General features: G+C 50.8%; 1 protein-coding gene across 5 annotated transcripts in view; it reads left to right on the forward strand.

Annotated features, from left to right (window-relative positions):
- The window catches only part of KANK3 (KN motif and ankyrin repeat domains 3), a 46045-nt gene that overhangs the window by 23864 nt on the left and 4633 nt on the right, over positions 1 to 17548 (forward strand). For 4 of the 5 annotated variants that reach the window (XM_032782172.1, XM_032782173.2, XM_075070817.1 and 1 more), the window contains 6 exons: positions 2067 to 2148; positions 8682 to 10616; positions 11540 to 11639; positions 11882 to 12130; positions 15046 to 15133; positions 16173 to 16392. In XM_032782172.1, coding sequence (XP_032638063.1) covers positions 2112 to 2148; positions 8682 to 10616; positions 11540 to 11639; positions 11882 to 12130; positions 15046 to 15133; positions 16173 to 16392 — 2629 coding nt within the window. In that variant the 5' untranslated portion in view covers positions 2067 to 2111. The remainder of the gene's footprint in view (positions 1 to 2066; positions 2149 to 8681; positions 10617 to 11539; positions 11640 to 11881; positions 12131 to 15045; positions 15134 to 16172; positions 16393 to 17548) is intronic. The other variant, XM_075070818.1, reaches the window with a different exon arrangement.

The raw sequence follows: 17548 nt of genomic DNA on the forward strand, positions 1-17548 counted from the left end.
TAAGGCCCTAGCCCTCGCTGGGGGTGGGGATATCGTCAGCAGTGGAGAGCGAACCTCCCTCTGAGGTGGGAGACAGGCCAAAAAGCCTTTCAAACATTCCAGAAACGGCTTAGAAAACATTCCAGAAATGCACTTACAACCCTAGACCTTGCAGACAGTTTGATTTTAAAATCTCACTGGTGTCAGACTGCAGCGGGAGCTGAGCGTGGCTCCTCCAGAAGAGATCGTTTTGGTGTGTGCGTCGTGTCTCAGCCAGCCCCAGGCCCTACTCAGATAGAAACCTCTCGACCTCCATTCTTACCTTAACTATGACCACAGGGTCTAGTGGCCACGGTCCTGGTCTGGGACTTGGGAGACTCGTGTTCATAAGACCAGCCGTGCTGCATCAGACTGATGGTCCATGTAGCCCAGTTTCCTCTCTCTGACAAGGACCAGCTAGAACTTCCAGAGAAGTGCACAGGACAGGGCAACTATGGAGAAATCCACCCTTGTCTTCCCCTTCCAGCTTCTGGCAATCAGAGGTTTTGGGACACCCAGAGCATGGGGTTGCATCCCTGGCCATCTGGGCTAATAGCCATTGATGGACCTATCCTCTATGAACTTATCTAGTTCTTTTTTGAACCCAGTTATACCTTTGGCCATCCCCTGGCAATGAGTTCAACAGATTAATTGTGCATCGTGTGAAAAAGTATTTCCTCCTGTTTGTATTAAACCTGCTCCCTATGAATTTCATCGGGTGACCCCTGTTGTTTTTGTATTGTGGGAAATGGTAAATAACTCTGTTCACTTTTTCCACATCATGATTTTATAGACCTCCATTGTATCCCCCCTTAATCACCTCCTTTTCTAACCTGAACCGTCTTTTTAGACTCTCCTCGTATGGAAGCCATTTCATACGCTTTCATTGCCCATCCCTGGACCTTTTCCAGTTCCACTTTATCCTTTTTGGAATGAGGTGACCAGAACTGGACACAGTATTCAAGTGGTGAGTGCACCATAGATCTGTTCCCAGCTCTGCCCCTAACTGCTGAGTGCCCTTGGGTGAGTCATTTCCTCTCTCCGTGTCTCAGATTCCCCTACACTCACAGTCTTCAGCAAATAGCCCGGCTCTTGCTCAAGCCTCCTCCTTGTCTCCAAGACGGTTTTCTCCACATGGAGATTTTGCATTAGGGATCTTGGGGAAGGTGATCTTCATTGTAAAATATTTTAATAACCATCCCTACCTCTTACATGGTGCTTTGCCTCAGATCTACAGAGAAGGTCAGTGTCATTCTCCCCATCTTAACAAATAAGGAAACTGAGGCACAGAAAGGTGACTTGTACCTAGGGTCACCTAGCAGCAGAGCCAGGACCAGAACCCAGGTCTCCTGAGCCTCGGTCCAGTGCTCTCTCCAGCAGCCGTTATGCTACTTCAAGATCGCCAGCTGACAAGTGCTGAATAGAAGCTGGGGCATGGTACAGATTTTGCCCTTTCTCTGATGCAACTGGTGCCTGAGCAGGGTCTTCTCCTCCCTTATCTTTCAGGTTATATTTTCTTTTCCAAGTTTCACTTCAGGTCTCCCCCTTCCCTCTGTGCCCCAGAATGCATTGCAGAGTCTAGCCACAATTTCCCCTAATCCTCCTATGCTGTGCTTTGAGGCAGGCTGCCCAGATGGGGTGGGGATGGCTAAAGGCTTCCAGGGCAGGAGCCAACACAAATGCTGCAGAATGGAGTTGGGGAAAGGGAGACACAGGGTCCCCGTCTAATCTGTGTGGGAAACGCAGGCTCCTGCTGAGCTGAGCGTTCCATGGGGCCGTCTCTGCAGGAGGAGGAACGCTGAGGCTGTCTGGGCACAGAGCTCTCTGAGGGAGGCGGTTTCACCGTGTGGTCGTTTGATGCGGCAGGAGGCTGTTCCCCTTGTGATTGGGGTTTCTTTGTGATGTTTTGGTATAGGAAGTGGAATTGGGGTGTGAAGCCAGGAGGGCAGTTGGGGTTGCATAGACGGGCTTCCTTCTAGTCTGTGCTGGTGAGAGTCACAACCTGCCTACCAGGAAGGAATTCACTCTGGCTCATAATGTCTTTTCAGATTTCCAGTCCGCTGGTCTATGGTTTTGTGATCCCGTAGGAGAAGATGGCACAGCCCATACACCTGAACCAGAATCTCCCAGGTAAAGACATGGGCAGCTCCTACCTAAGGGGTACCAAGATGTGTGTTCTCCCAGTGCTTGGCTCTGAATGTAGAGATGGGGCACCCCCGGCCCTCCCACAAAAAGAGATGGAAGGGGGTGATCAACCTCTGCCATGAATGCAAATGGCAGGGGCTGCAGCCTAATCAGAGTCATCTGCACCTCCAAGGCTGCAGCCAGGGCCAGCCTTAGGGAAAATGGCACCCTGAGTGAACTTGTATTTTGGCATCTCCCCCCTCCCCCCATCACTCCTGGCTCCCACAGGCTCCCTGGGCTTTCCCTCCCCTCCCCCCATCACCTCTGGGCCCCGCTGCCTCCCCTAGTGTTTAATTTGTATTGAAAGAGATGCCAGACGCTAGACCTAAGCACTGGCAGGGCCGTCTGATACTGGCCGGGCACCCAGCTCTGAAGGCAGTGCCACCACCAGGAGCAGCGCAGAAGGGTGGCCTGTCATATGATGTATTGCCACCCTTCTGCGCTGCTGCTGTGGCTTGTGGTGCCTGATGCTTGGCATGTGGCTTCGCGCTGTCACATGGAGGCTGCATCTTGCCAGAGCCCATGGCCCTCCTGGCTCACCCAGGGCACCATTTCAGATCGGGGGAGGGGAGGAAACTTTAACCGTGATTCCAGGGACTGCTTGGGTACCTGAAAATTCTAGGGTTTTTGCAGATAATGATGTAGGAATTAGCTGACAGGAGCACTGTGTCTAATTGTTATATAAAGAAAGAAAAAATTATATACAAACACCAATTAAAGCCACTGTCAAGGTATTATTCCCACTTTGAACTTTAGCGTCCAGAAAGTGGGGACCTGCATGTACCCTTCTAAGCTTAATTCCTAGCTTAGATCTGTTAGCGCTGCCACCAACCAGAAATTCCAGTGTCTGGTACACTCCCTGTCCCCCAAAACCTTCCCTTGGGTCTCAAAACAAGGAGAAATAAACCATTTCCCCTTCTTTCCCCCCCCTCCGACTTTCCCCACCCTGGGTTACCCTAAGAGACTACTGTGACCCAAACTCCTTGGATTTTAAAACAGAGAGGAATTAACCTTTCCCCCCGTCCTTTTCCCCCATCAATCCCTTGGTGAGTTCAGACCCAATCCCCTTGGGTCTTAAACAAGGAAAAAAATCAATCAGGTTCTTAAAAAAGAAAGCTTTTAATTAAAGAAAGAAAAAAGTAAAAATTATCTCTGTAAAATCAAGATGGAAAATGTTTACAGGGTCTTCAGCTTATATAGACTAGAGGGACTCCCTCCCCCCAGCCTAAGATACAAGTTACAGCAAACAGACGTAAAAACGTCCTTCCAGCAAAATACACATTCACAAGTTAAGAAAACAACATAAGCCCAATCCGCCTTTTCTAGCTAGTACTTACTATTGTGAATGTGAGAGACTGTTTTAGAAAGATTGGGGAAAGATCTGGTTGCACGTCTGGTCCCTCTTAGCCCCAAGAGCAAAGAACCGAACAAAACAAACAGCACAAACAAAGACTTCCCTCCACCAAGATTTGAAAGTATCTTTTCCCCCCATTGGTTCTCTGGTCAGGTGTCAGCCAGGTTCACTGAGCTTCTTAACCCTTTACAGGTAAAAGAGACATTAACCCTGAACTATCTGTTTATGACAGCCACGTTTAAAGTTTATATGTAAATTTAGAACAATCAGGAGATAATACAGCAAGATATTCCCAATCCCAAACCTTGAGGTATCAGTTCTGGATCTTTAACACAGATCTCAGAAACACACGTTTGATACTTTGTACACTGTCTTTATTAGAGGTTCATAAATAATATCTGCTTAAAATCTGTGTTACTGCCATTATCTACTTTAGTCAATTGTTTTTCACTAAAAACATAATTTTAAAATAGGTGATGAGGGTTTTTTCTCTTTTATTAAGAAAGGGAATTTATTTTTCTAATTATTTTGGCATTTATGTTTACCAATCACAATCATGTGTGTGACTAACATTTGACTCCATCGTTGCTGTTGGTATCAGAGATGGAACTGCAGTGATTTTCATGCAAATAAAATAGTTATTTTACAGATATAATTAAAAATACAATTTTTGAAAATAAGCAGCTTTCATCTGCCCAGTGTCTAAAGTTATGTGTTTAGCTAATGTTTTTTAACACTCACTGCTAAGGTGAGTACAAGCTAAAGTTACATTCTAGAAGGATACTGTTATTTGATTGTACCACGTTAGATAATGAATGACAAAGCACAATATGATGATAACAGTAATAATGAGAATTACTCCAGCCAGGACAGGTTAGGCACTTTAGAACTTGCTACTCAAAGAATTCAGTGTAAACATGAGAGAGAAATAAAATTACGAAATGCACAAACCAGTCAAAAAACTAAAATAACCAGTCAAAGCATGAGAGAGTTATTTATTTATGAAATGCACAGACCAGTCAAAAAACTAAAATAACAGCACTTTGAAAGAATAAAATTACAGAGAATATATACGCATTGCAGGAAGTACCAACAAGTACCACCAGCACCAACAGTATAAGTCTGTGTGGGGGGTGAGTGTGAAAGAGACAGTGTATGTGAGCGGGGGGAGTGTGTGAGAGACCACGCTTCGGCCCTTTAAGAGAGCAGCACTCAGCAGTTGAAGGAAAGCTCCTTCAGACACCGCAGCAGCTGCCAGCAGCTCGGTCCCTCTCTTGGTGAGCCCTGTCCTCACACACACACACCTTGCTCTATTGAGATGGGGTACCGGGGGGGGCAGGGGACAGCATGACATCAGCACCCCTCCTTCCTCCCCCTGACCCCCACAGCAGACAGGAAGCTCCCAGGAGCAGCTGGCTGGGACAGCTCCAAGGCAGGGGGCAGGAGCCTTGTGGCTGCAGGCGCTAGCAGAGCAGCAGGGAGAGGGGCATCCGTGCTCTGGAGGCGCCTCGTTTATAACAGTGCCCTGGGCTTTCTCTCAGTTCGCCCCTAGGTAAGGCTGGCCCTGGCTGCAGCCGTATCTCTCTGTGGGCTGTTGGTAGAGCTGAGCAAAACCCAGCATTTCTACCCAGCAGGAAACTCCTGTATGTCAACATTTGTTTTCACATAAATTGGGATAAAAAGTTGAAATTTAGAACTTCTTCACAAAATGGAAAGTCTGAGAAATTTCTATTTGGAAATGTTTCATAGAATCATAGAATATCTGGGTTGGAAGGGACCTCAGGAGGTCATCTAGTCCAACCCCCTGCTCAAAAGCAGGACCAATTCCCAACTAAATCATCCCAGCCGGGGCTTTGTAAAGCTGGGCCTTAAAAACCTCTAAGGAAGGAGATTCCACTACATCCCTAGGTAACCCATTCCACTGCTTCACCACCCTCCTAGTGAAAAACTTTTTCCTAATATCCAACCTAAACCTCCCCCACTGCAACTTGAGACCATTACTCCTTGTTCTGTCATCTGGTACCACTGAGAACAGCCGAGCTCCATCCTCTTTGGAACCCCATTTCAGGTAGCTGAAAGCAGCTACCAAATCCCCCCTCATTCTTCTCTTCTGCAGACTAAATAATCCCAGTTCCCTCAGCCTCTCTTCTTAAATCATTTGCTTCAGCCCCCTAATCATTTTTGTTGCCTTCTGCTGGACTCTTTCCAATTTTTCCACATCCTTCTTGTAGTGTGGGGCCCAAAACTGGACACAGTACTCCAGATGAGTCCTCACCAATGTCGAATTGAGGGGAATGATCATTTCCCTTGTTCTGCTTGCAATGTCCCTATGTATACAGCCCAAAATGCCGTTAGCCTTCTTGGCAACAAGGGCACACTGCTGACTCATATCCAGCTTCTCGTCCACTGTAGCCCTAGGTCCTTTTCTGCAGAACTGCTGCCTAGCCATTCGGTCCCTAGTCTGTAGCAGTGCATGGGATTCTTCCGTCCTAAGTGCAGGACTCTGCACGTATCCTTGTTGAACCTCATCAGATTTCTTTTGGCCCAATCCTCTAATTTGTCTAGGTCCCTCTGTATCCTGTCCCTACCCTCCAGCATATCTACTACTCCTCCCAGTTTAGTGTCATCTGCAAACTTGCTGAGGAAGCAGTCCATGCCATCCTCCAGATCATTAATGAAGATATTGGACAAAATTAGCCCCAGGACCGATCCTTGGGGCACTCCGCATGATACTGGCTGCCAACAAGACATTGATCACTACCTGTTGAGCCTGATGATCTAGCCAGCTTTCTATGCACCTTACAGTCCATTCATCCAGGCCATACTTCTTTAACTTGCTGGCAAGAATACTGTGGGAGACCTTATCAAAAGCTTTGCTAAAGTCAAGGAATAACACATCCACTGCTTTTCCCTCATCCACAGACCCAGTTATCTCCTCATAGAAGGCAATTAGGTTTGTCAGGCATGACTTGCCCTTGGTGAAACTGTGCTGACTGTTCACTTAGTTGAAATGATTCAAAATGCTTCTTTCCAATCATTTCAACATTAAACTGCATGGATCTGTTGTGGTACGTTGCCTCATGGCAGCTCAGGAGTCCCATTCTCCCTATGAACCAGACTCCTTTCCCAGACTATATCTCCCATGATGCACCACACAGCTTGGGCTGAGGGAAATCTACACTGCATTATGGGAGATGTAGTCCTCCAGGGAGCTTGGATCATAAGAGAGAACGCAGAGTCCTGCACTTAGGAAGGAAGAATCCCATGCACCACTACAGGCTGGGGACCGACTGGCTAAGCAGCAGTTCTGCAGAAAAGGACGTAGGGTTTTCAGTGGACGAGAAGTTGGATATGAGTCAGCAGTATGTCCTTGTTGCCAAGAAGGTCAATGGCATATTGGGCTGTATTAATAGGACCATTGCCATAGATTGGGGGAAATGGTGAGGCCACATCTGGAGTATTGTGTCCAGTTTTGGTCACCCCATTACAGAAAGGATGTGTACAAATTGAAGAGAGTCCAGGGGAGGGCAACGAAAATGATCAGGAGGCTGGGGCACATCACTTACGAGGAGAGGCTGAGGGAACTGGGGTTATTTAGTCTGCAGAAGAGTGAGGGGATTTGTTAGCAGCTCAGCTACTGAAAGGAGGTTTCAAAAAGAGAGGAGCTCGGCTGTTCTCAGTGGTGGCAGATGACAGAAAACAGGAAGCAATGGCTCTCAAGTTGCAGTGGGGGAGGTTTAGGTGGATATTTAGCGGAACTTTTCACTGGAGGGGGTGAAGACTGGAATGGTTCCTACGGGAGGTGGTGGAATCTCCTTCCTTAGAGGTTTTTAAGGTCAGGTTTGACAAAGCCCTGGCTGGGATGATTTAGTTGGGTTTGGTCCTGCTTTGAGCAGGGGGTTGGACTAGATACCTCCTAAGGTCTCTTCCAGCCCCGATATTCTATGATTCTAATGCAGGCGGCGCGGCTGAACTACAGTTCCTACAAGGCCCTGTGCTTCAGGGAAATGTAGTTTAATGTTTTATTGAACAGATTTGTAATGTTCTGTTTTGGATCAGTTCAGCAAAATAAAATATTCTGATTTGGGTCAAACACAGACAAAATGGAATATTTTATTTTGATTTATCACTGATGAAAAATTGTAAATTTTTGGTAAAATTAAGATTTTGCCACTGAAAACTTCGACTTTGTGGAAACTGCATTTTGTGTCAGAAAATCACTGTGACAGAAAATTCCCAACCAGCTCTAGCAGGATTCTAGTGGTGATTCATAGCTAACCAGTGGGAGGGTCGCTCACCTGAGTCAAGTAGAGAGGGGATCCCAGGGATCAGACACTCTCGCTGTCTATCCATTCGTACTAATGATGGAGGGTTTCCCGTCCCGATGCTCTGGGGCTTGGCCATACACCTGAATTGGCTGGCAGCTGCACCAGGCAGGGATGGGGAGCTGGGCACCACCCCCCCCTCGCTGCTCCCCTCTACTTTAACCCCAGAGTGAAGGCCTTTTCATGAAGCGCAAACTCCTAACCTCTCTCTGGGCCTGATCCAAAGCCTATTGCCACCACTGCCATCAATGGACATTGGATCCGGCCATAGGTCACTTTGTCTCATGGCTCTGTCCCTGCTGAACATGCCCCAGTTTAGCATCCTCTGTCCATGGACTGACCATGCTGCTTCACCTCCCTCTCAAAGACCCTGAATTAATCCTGACCCTCAAATTTGGGTGTGACACTCACACGGGTCCAGGCTTCCCCACAGGCTCCAAGTGGTGCTCAGAGCAGAGGGCACATGGGGTTATTCCAGACCCCTGCTTCCCATCTTCTGCCAGGTGAGAAAGCCCCAGGCCTTTTCGTCTAGTTTGGGCACCTACGTGAACTTTCTGTGGCATCAAACACTCGCCCTGCGTCCAGCAGGAAAAGCTGAGAATATGAAGACAGGCAGGGTGCTGAGAGCTGAACCAAACTGTAAACTCTGTATATGATGGAAACCACTTCAAGTCAGGAGGTGCTGCCGCACCCCCAGCACCCCACTTCCAGCACCTCTGGAGACAGGGACAGGAGATGGGTTTGACAAACTTAGGTCTTTCTTGACTGTACCAATGGTTTCCTTTTGGCTTTCCTGGCAGATTTAGGTGGCCCCTTCTTGTACAGAGATCAGGAAGATGGGGAGAGGAGCTGCTACTCTGTGGAAACCCCCTACGGCTTCCTGCTAGACCTCGATTTTCTGAAATATGTCGATGACATTGAGAGTGGCCAAACTCTCAAGAAGGTGCCGAAGCACCGGAAAGTGAAAGGACCCAAGCAGCATCCCAGTTCCCTGAGAAGCCCCAGCGGCCACGCCAGTGGATGGACCTCCACCGAGTCTCTGGCATCCACGGCCAGCGAGGATGGAAGGAACGTGCTCCTGTTATCTCCACGCATCAGAATGCAGTCTGGGTCTTCAGAAATGAGAGAACCGCTGAGCAAACAGGCTTCCAACCCCATGTCTCCAACTCCAGTTATAAATCTCCTCCCACCTCCTGCCCCCAAATCCCTCATGCGAAATCCCCAGGTGGAGAAAACCCTGCAAGAGACAAGTAGGAGGCTGGAGCTAGAGCAGCTCCATTTTCAGAATAGTGGAGATGCCCAGATGACTGGGCCACCCAGCAGTCCCTCTAAAACATGGATCTCCGTCTCCAGTACCACTTCTTTTCACGAGACCCTTTCCTCTTCTGCTGTCCCTTTGAATGAAAATGGGGACAGCCAAGCCACACCTGGCCCATCTCTGACAGGCTCTATGAGAATGAGCCCTTCGAATTCCGGAAGGAGCACCCCGGCCACCAACATCAGCCCAGCGCATCTGCAGCATGTGCGTGAGCAGATGGCTGCTGCCCTCAAGCAACTCAAAGAGCTGGAGGAACAAGTTAAGACGATCCCAGTCCTAGAAATGAAAATCTGCAAACTGAAGCAGGAGAAGGAGAAGCTGATGGCGGATTTGCAGGAGCAACCCCTGCCTGAAACGAGCGAGGCCTCTATTTTCACCTTTCCACCCAGGTCTCTTGGCGCAGAGGTTGCCAGGGCAAGCCAGGAGGCTCCCGCGGAACTGGAAAGGGAACTGGAGTCGGTGAAGGCTCGAGCAAGTAAAATCACAGAGTTAAGGAGACTCACTGAGAAACTGTCTGCTTCGGACAGGAACATGCGAGCCAGGAGGGCGGCTGCCCACCCCGCAAGGGCCATGGAGAAAGCATGTAAGTCTGTAGGTGTGGGCGAGGAGGTGAACATGAATGAGGCCGTGTTCTACTACCGATCTCAGAAGCCATGCCATGAGATTGCCGTTGGCCAAGAGACTGAGACCAAGGACGCTGCAGTGTGGGTCGTGGAGTCCTTGTTAGGGCTTCCGACGGAAGCAGAGAAGGAAATGGAGCTGCTGCAGCACACGATTGGCCACCAGAGAGAGGTTATCGCCATGATGGAAGGCCACTTGAAGGACGCGACTAAGGAGCTTGAGGAGTTAAGAGTAGAGGTTTGTTCCAGAAGGCCAAGAACTTTGATAGATAAGGAAATAATGGCCATGCCTCAGATGGTAGAAGCACATGCAGAGGCTGCAGTACCAATGCAGAGCCAGGGGGTGGGCAGCCACTTCGAAATGATCGATAAGGGTGTGGATTGCTCGCCAGAGATGTTGTGCATTGGAGTCAACTGCAATTTGGAAAGTAGAGAAGTTGCTGTAGGTCCAGATTCACCAGCCCAGTATGAAGAGAAGGACACCCAAGCTGATCTAGAGGCAAGAATTGATGCAGCAATGGAAGAAACAGATCAAGGTGTGGCTGGTGACAAGTCTAAACAAACCCCCAGTGGTGCCGGAGAAGGTGGAAACCAGGTGGATGTTGCTGAGTCTGGCATTGCCAGTGGCACTAAGACAGCCATGCCTCAGAGAGGGACAGAGGCAGGGACAGTGGAAGTGGAGCAAAGGGCACGTTTAATTCCCCAGGACTCCAGGAAAGGGGTGCACGAGTGTGTGAGTGCAACGCGGGAAAGGCCTCTGGAGAAGGACAGTAACGCTCCTCTGAGTCCTGGGGCTGGTGAGTCACTTACGCCAGCATCTGCTGCATGCTGACAAGCCTCGTGCCTGTCAGGCCCTAGCAGAACACGCCCATTTGCATTTCTTTTCAAGCAGTTAGCTGGAGCCTGACCCCCCAGGATCCTGGTTCTCCACTCACTCACACCAGTTTGACACCATCCCATTAACTTCAGTGGAGCTACTCAGCAGTGTCAGTGAGAGGAGACTTCCAACCTGAGAGGAGGCTGTGTTGATCAGGCACCTGGGCAGATGACCTCATCATAGGTCATGTGACAGCAATTCTGGTAACCACATGCTGCCAGCCCCCCAGTGAATTAACCCAGAGGTTTGTGGGGTGACTGAGGATCTGCAGGCTGGGGGAGGAGGAGCGCAGTGTTTGTGTGGAGCAGGACAGGTGGAGCCATTGTAGGGGGGGAGTGGTTGGGGGAGGGATAAGAGTGGCAGGGATTGTGTGCTTGTGTTTCGGGGGACAAGACCTGGGCATGGCTAGGAGCTCCCACACCGGGGCAGCCACTGAGAATTACAGCCCCGAGTGCTGTGGGTTAGAGCTGCCTTCCTCGGCACATGCAAGATGCTGCCTGGCCCATCGCTCTACTGAAGGTCGGGGTGTCCAGATGGACGGAGCAGCAGATTCCCCGGTGCTTTGTTACTCTCTAGTGAGATGAAGGAAGAACAAATTCCAGGCCTTCGGGGTGGGAGATGGAGCGACAAGTGGAGAATCCCCCAGCCCAGCAGACTCTGGACAGGAAGCCTCCTTGCCCAAACCCAGTCTGTTCTCACCCCCAGCACTCCAACCCCAGCCTCTCCTGGACAGCCTGCCACCTCACCCAGCCCCCTTTCCAGGAACTTGGGGTGGGGTGCGGAGGTGGGTGGAGTGAGACCCTGCCTTTCCACCATGTGACTTTCCCATCTCTGTTTCCTCAGGTGCCCTGAAGTCGATCATGAAGAAGCGAGACGGGTTTCCGAAGAGCGAGGCCGAGGGCGGGAGGAAGAGCCTGCAGTTCATGGGGGTGCTGAATGGGGAGTATGTGCCCTTTATTCCATCTCTTGCCAGGGCGCAAGCTCCAGCACTCGCAGATCTCTGTAATCCCGGCTGCATCCTAGTCCTACAGCAGGGCAAGAAGCTGCCGTGATTGCAACATGCCACGTGTGTGTTGGGGGCAGGGAGCAGTGTGACCCCAGCTCTCCCTCTGCACAGTACGGGAGCCATGGGAGAAGGTGGCAGATCTCACTGCAGTGCCCTGACCCTGCTCTCTCTCACGGCAGGTACGAGAGCACGTCCAGCGAGGAGGAGGACGACAGTGAAGACCGCTCCTCTGAGAAGATTTCACCCACCAGCTCTGACAGCAACATGGAAGACGACGCAAACACCTGGGACAAGGAGATCGGTGTGAACGTGGGTGAGGCTGCGAGCAGCATGGAGGGTCCTGAGCCAGGCACAGAGCAGAGGAAGAGAAACGGGGAGCAGGGGACAGAGAGCGCACCAGCTCTGGACCCCACCGAGGTGAAGGAGAAGTAAGTTCAGAGTAGTCTCCCCAGGGCTGGAATTCCAGCCAAGCTTAGTCAGAAAGGCCCAGTTATCTGAGAGCGCTCCAGCCCCAAACCCACTGGAGCCAGTGGGGAGGGAGGAGGAGTTGTCTAGAGCCTCTTCCACAGAAACGTCTCAGGCCAGGAGTGGTTCCAGCTGTCATCTCCCTCTCCTGGCTGAAAAAGCCAATTTTATTTCTGCAAAAATGTCTAAGGAAATGATTTTGTTCTAATTTTGCCATAGACGATTCCTTCCCTCCCCCAGAGAACTACACAAAATGGAGCCACAACACTCATCTCGTTTCCAACTCTGTGGCCACAATTGGACCCATTTGGTGAAACATTTGAATTGTATTTTTTTGACAGGAAAAATAATGGAGTTTTAAAAATTCAACTGGCCCTAATCTCATCTGAATTGGTTAGTAAAAAGATCGGCCATTCAAACTCATCCTAGCCCCACCCCCCCGGGCTCAGTATCTTCCAGCTGGGTGCTGCCAGCAGATGCTGCTAGAGCCATCACTAGTGGCAACCAGTGAAGCTACGGTTGCTAAACAGTTTGCATTCTGCCCCCATTTCTACATGCTCCTAGCTTTGTAAAACACTCCCCCTTGGGGGCTGGCATCTGCCCTGGGCTCTGCTAGAAGGTGAATCTTTCAGGAAATTGGAGCAAGAATCTGCCAGTTGTATCAGTGTTATGGAGGCTCGGGGGGAATTCTCCCTGCTTGGTGTTTTGAGCAGGGCTTCATTAAACAGTGGAAGTTTGAAAACAGGCCTGGGTGCAAACTACTTTGGGGACATTGTTCTGTTGGGGGAAAAAACAGATTTCAGTTTAGCAATCTGCCCATTTGAAATCTGTGATGAAACATGCACAAAGAAAGCCGCCTTCGATCTGCAGGTGCACCCAGCTTGCCAAAGGTGCAATCACAGCTCCTAGGGCCAGAGGAAGGAAGTGCACTGCCCTTAGCTGAAGCTCCTAGCAAGAAAAGCCATAACGCCTCCAGGGACAATCAGGGGAGCATGTCTCCAGGAGAGCCTTGCTGTACTTTTGAGAAGGGGTAGTATGTGTTCCCCAGTGCAGCCCTTCCACTGAATGACTGGAAAACCATTCATAAATGGCAAGGTACAAGATGCATGTAATTTAGACAGGAAACAAATAAGAGGGAACATGATAAGTGTATAGAAAATAATGAATGGCACAGAAAAGCTGGATTGGGCACTACTGAAACAAGAACAAAGACGCCTCCAAGGCAGAAAATGTAAAACTGAAACAGGAAGACTTCCTTTTTGCACAACACAAGATTAGCCAGTGGAAGTAGATATACTTCACTGCCTCTGGGTATAACTGAGGGCAATTGCCCAGCAGGATTAAAAAATAGGTACAACATTTATATGAGAACATCCACATTGGCTAGGATTAAAGACCCACAAAGCTTGGAATGGATTAAAAAAACCATGCTTTGGGCATCAGCCAACCACTAAATCAGGGGCAGGCAACCTATGGCACATGTGCCGAAGGCAGCATGCGAGCTGATTTTCAGTGGCACTCACACTGCCCAGGTCCTGGCTACCAGTCCAGGGGGTTCTGCATTTTAATTTAATTTTAAATGAAGCTTCTTAAACATTTTAAAAACCTTATTTACTTTACATACAACACTAGTTTAGTTATATATTATAGACTTAGAGAAAGAGACCTTCTAAAAACGTTAAAATGTGTTACTGGCACGCAAAACCTTAAATCAGAGTGACTAAATGAAGACTCAGCACATTGCTTCTGAAAGGTTGCCGACCCCTGCACTGAATGATGGGTTAGGAAGAAATTTCTCTCTTTGGCCATGTTATACCGTAATTGCGCACTGACGGACTTTGCATCGGAGACTGGCTGGTGTGGGAGACGGGACACTGAACTAGATGGAGCTTTGTTCTAACCCAGCAGGGCAGTCCCTCCTTTCCAGTGTCACTGCTTGCTAGGGTCTGTAATCATTTCTCTGAGAGCTCCTGGAAAGCAGAGACTGAAACGCACACTCCCTGAGTGCTGCAGTCCGGGAGCCTTTGGACCCGTGCAGAACACAAATGGGATTCTGAATGACGGAAATAACGGGGTTTTTTTCCAGGACAACCCCTCAGGAAGGCAGGAATCCAGATCGGCCCTTTGACCCCTCTAGCCTGACCCTCCCTGCTGCACCAGATCAGATATTCGTGCCTTTACTCTGGATCCAGTCTCTGGCTGTTACCAATGTCTGATGCGTTGGAATCCCATGCCCAGGACCTGGGTGGCAAGAGAGTCCCCACTGCAGAAGAGGAAGGATAATCTTGTGGCTCTGGCACTTGCCTTGACCCAGATGTTTTGCCCTCCCTCCATTCCATGCTCCCTGGGGGAGCCATGGGCCCTCCTGTCTGTGCCTCCGTTTCCTGTCTTCAAAATGGGGAGTAGCAGATGAATCTGTGAATGTGAGGTGCTGAGATCCGCTGGCAAGGGGAGCCACAGCTGTATCTGGTCGGTAGGGCCAGGGTGTACGAGGGAGGGTTCAGGGCTGTCTTCACTCATGCATGGAAGCAGCACATGGATTGTTTTCTTTTCTCCTAACAATCCTTTGAGTCTATTGCTGATGAATTCCTCCCCCCCAACACACACACCTTTGTGCTTTAATGAGCAACTAACTTAGCTGCTGAAACCCTCCCAGCCTGTCCTGCCAGAGACATAAAAGCAGCTCCTGGCTGTGCCCGTGCACCCTGAGGCGTGGCTAGAAGTTGGCGTGATGTTAGGCACATACCTGTCAGGAACCCTAGGATCAGATTGTTAGCCAGCAGCTGTGCCCGCTCGAGGCTGCTCGTGCTGTTCTGCAGGCCACCTACTTCTCTGGGGTAACGCAGCAGACAACTCCATCCCCCACTGCTTTTCACAGGTTTGAATTGAGCCCAAGGATGAGAGAGGCCTGCATGATTGTGAAGCACCACCTCAGCCATCCCAGTGCCGTGAAGAGCAAAGAGGTGGTGAGTAGGAGGGGGTACCGAGAGGTGAAGCAGCTGGGCTTGCCCTAGATGAGATCAAGACCCACAGTCAGGGGTGTTCTCCCCAAAGAGGCTTCTGTTAGGTCATTAGAGCCTGGATCCACAAACCCTTCTGCAACTCCTTGTACACCGGCCCTGCTGGGCCCCACGGCTAGAGCCCATAATCGGCAACACTGAGCACAAGGAAAAGGTGTGTGAGCCAGGACAATGGAAGACTAGTTGTTCCCCTGCATGCCACACGCTAGACGCCCTGCTCGCCCCGGAGCACTCCTTTGGGGGGGGCGGGGAGGGGTATTTTGCTCTAGTGCAGAAGGAATTGTTCTGGGCAGGTCTCTGGCCTGTGTCATGCAGGATGTTAGACGAGATGATCACCACGGGTCTCTCTGGCCTAGGAATCTCTGAATCCCACCACCAACCCCTCTCTGTCCTTCTCTGTGCTGCAGCCTTGGAGTCAAGGTCTGAGTCACTAACCTCTCCTCCCGGCTGGGCTCAGCCTGACATTCCAGGCATCACAGACCCTAAGAGATTGGAGGCCGTACAGCCCGTGCTCCCTGCACACACAGTCCCCTCAGCATGCTGGGAAAGCCGTGAGGGCAGGTATAGAGCCAGCTGTTGCCTGCTACCCATGTCTCCAGACATCTGTGCCTTCCCTCCTGGGGCTTCCTGTCCGTGTCCACTCCCCACCCAGGGAAAGTCTAGTGCCATGTGTAAGGCTTCAGTCCAGAGGGTTCAGCACTGGCCTGTCACCCAGGGCCTTGGTGCAGCTCGGATCTGTGCCATGTTATCAATGGGGAGGTGTAGGGAATTGCACTGCTTTGTATTTTTGGCAATGGGAGGACTTGGCTGGGGATGGCACAGCCTCGGGCCACAACTGCTCATGGGAACTCTGGCTCCCCAGGCTTTGTGTTAGGGTGAAACTTAGCAGAGGAAGTGTTAAGAGCAGCCACAGTTTTGGCCAGTAAGCATGGTCCCTTGGAGATAAGCATTTCCCAGCTTGAGGCCTGCCCTTCTCCTTCCCCAGCTGTCCAGCAGCAGCATCCTCCTCCAGGAGTGGTTCCGAGTGTCCAGCCAGAAGTCCTCCGTCCCAGAGATGGTCGCCAACCACCTCCTGGCCTTCGCGGAGGTCTCTCCGGGGATACTGGCCCACGTGGTCAATCTCTCGGATGGGAACGGTAACACAGCTCTCCACTACAGCGTCTCACACTCCAACTTCCAGATCGTGCAGCTGCTCCTGGACACGGGTTAGTAGCGCAAAGTGCCCTCTGTTTATCCTGGGCGCGATGTGACCCTGTCCAGTCCGGAAGTGAGGATGGCTCAGCTGAGGGTTCTGCACTAGGAGACGGGAGCGGAGACCTTGGTTCTCTTTCCAAAAGCTGCCCTGCTCCCCAGGCCCCTCTTGGCTGCTGCTCCCGAGCCCTCCCATGAAACACACCTACCCAGGAGCCCTGACCCACCGCCTCCTCCCGACAGCCAGAGGCCAGTCTGCCTCCCTCTCCTAGTGCCCCCTAGCGGCCAGGCTCTAGCCCGAGAAACTAGCCTGTGCTCGAGGTGTAGAACGCATCACTGGCCCATGCCCTGGGGTTGCAGAGACATGTCATGTGAATTAGGCCTGAAAATGAACCTACTACATAAGCATTTCCCTGCCCTCAGGGTCCCCATATCCTCTGCCCACAGATTCCTGCAGTGGTAGAATCTGATGCAGGAATGCTGCCCATGGGCACTGCAGGGCAGGTGCAGTGACAAACACATGGACAGGGTCTTGGTGTCTGTGCTGTGACAAGGGGCTTGATCTTGCTGCCCTCATTCATGCCCCACCTGCAGTCCAAGGTGCTACCTGCGTACAGAGAGCAAGACACAGCCCAGGCAGTGGCCATTGCTGGGGCATGTGAAAGTGGGTCCCTGTGCAGAACACTGTTCAGTGCAGCCATTAGGCATTTGTCATGAGCCCAGGTAGCTGAAATAGCTTCCACGGGCCCTGAGGTGGCTCACCCCTGGCAGGGTGGGAAACAGAACAGGAGATTCCATGCAGCAGCAGATCCTCCAGTCCCAGTCTTGCTCCACTCCCTGCATGGAGCCGCTCAGGGCTCCATGCTGCACAGAGCATGTCAAACCTCCTTTGCAGCCCCAGGAATCCAGCAAGAGGTTCCCCACAGGACCGCAGCTGTGGAGGAGGGGGTTGAGTTTGCCCTTACATGCCCAGCAAACGTGTATCACAGGGCAACATCAAGGGAACAAGGCCTTTCCAACCACAGAGCATCCCCCAGCGAGTGCGCCTGAGACAGGTGGAGGCCATACGGTCTGGGGCTGTGCCTTGGCCTAGCAGTGCAGCGCATCCACGGCACAGTGACCATTGCCATCCGGAATCCAGACTTCCCAGCGCGCAATAGCTCAGCACCA

This window comes from Chelonoidis abingdonii, chromosome 11 (genome assembly GCF_003597395.2).
Source record: "Chelonoidis abingdonii isolate Lonesome George chromosome 11, CheloAbing_2.0, whole genome shotgun sequence".
In the NCBI taxonomy this organism is placed as follows: Eukaryota; Metazoa; Chordata; order Testudines; family Testudinidae; genus Chelonoidis; species Chelonoidis abingdonii.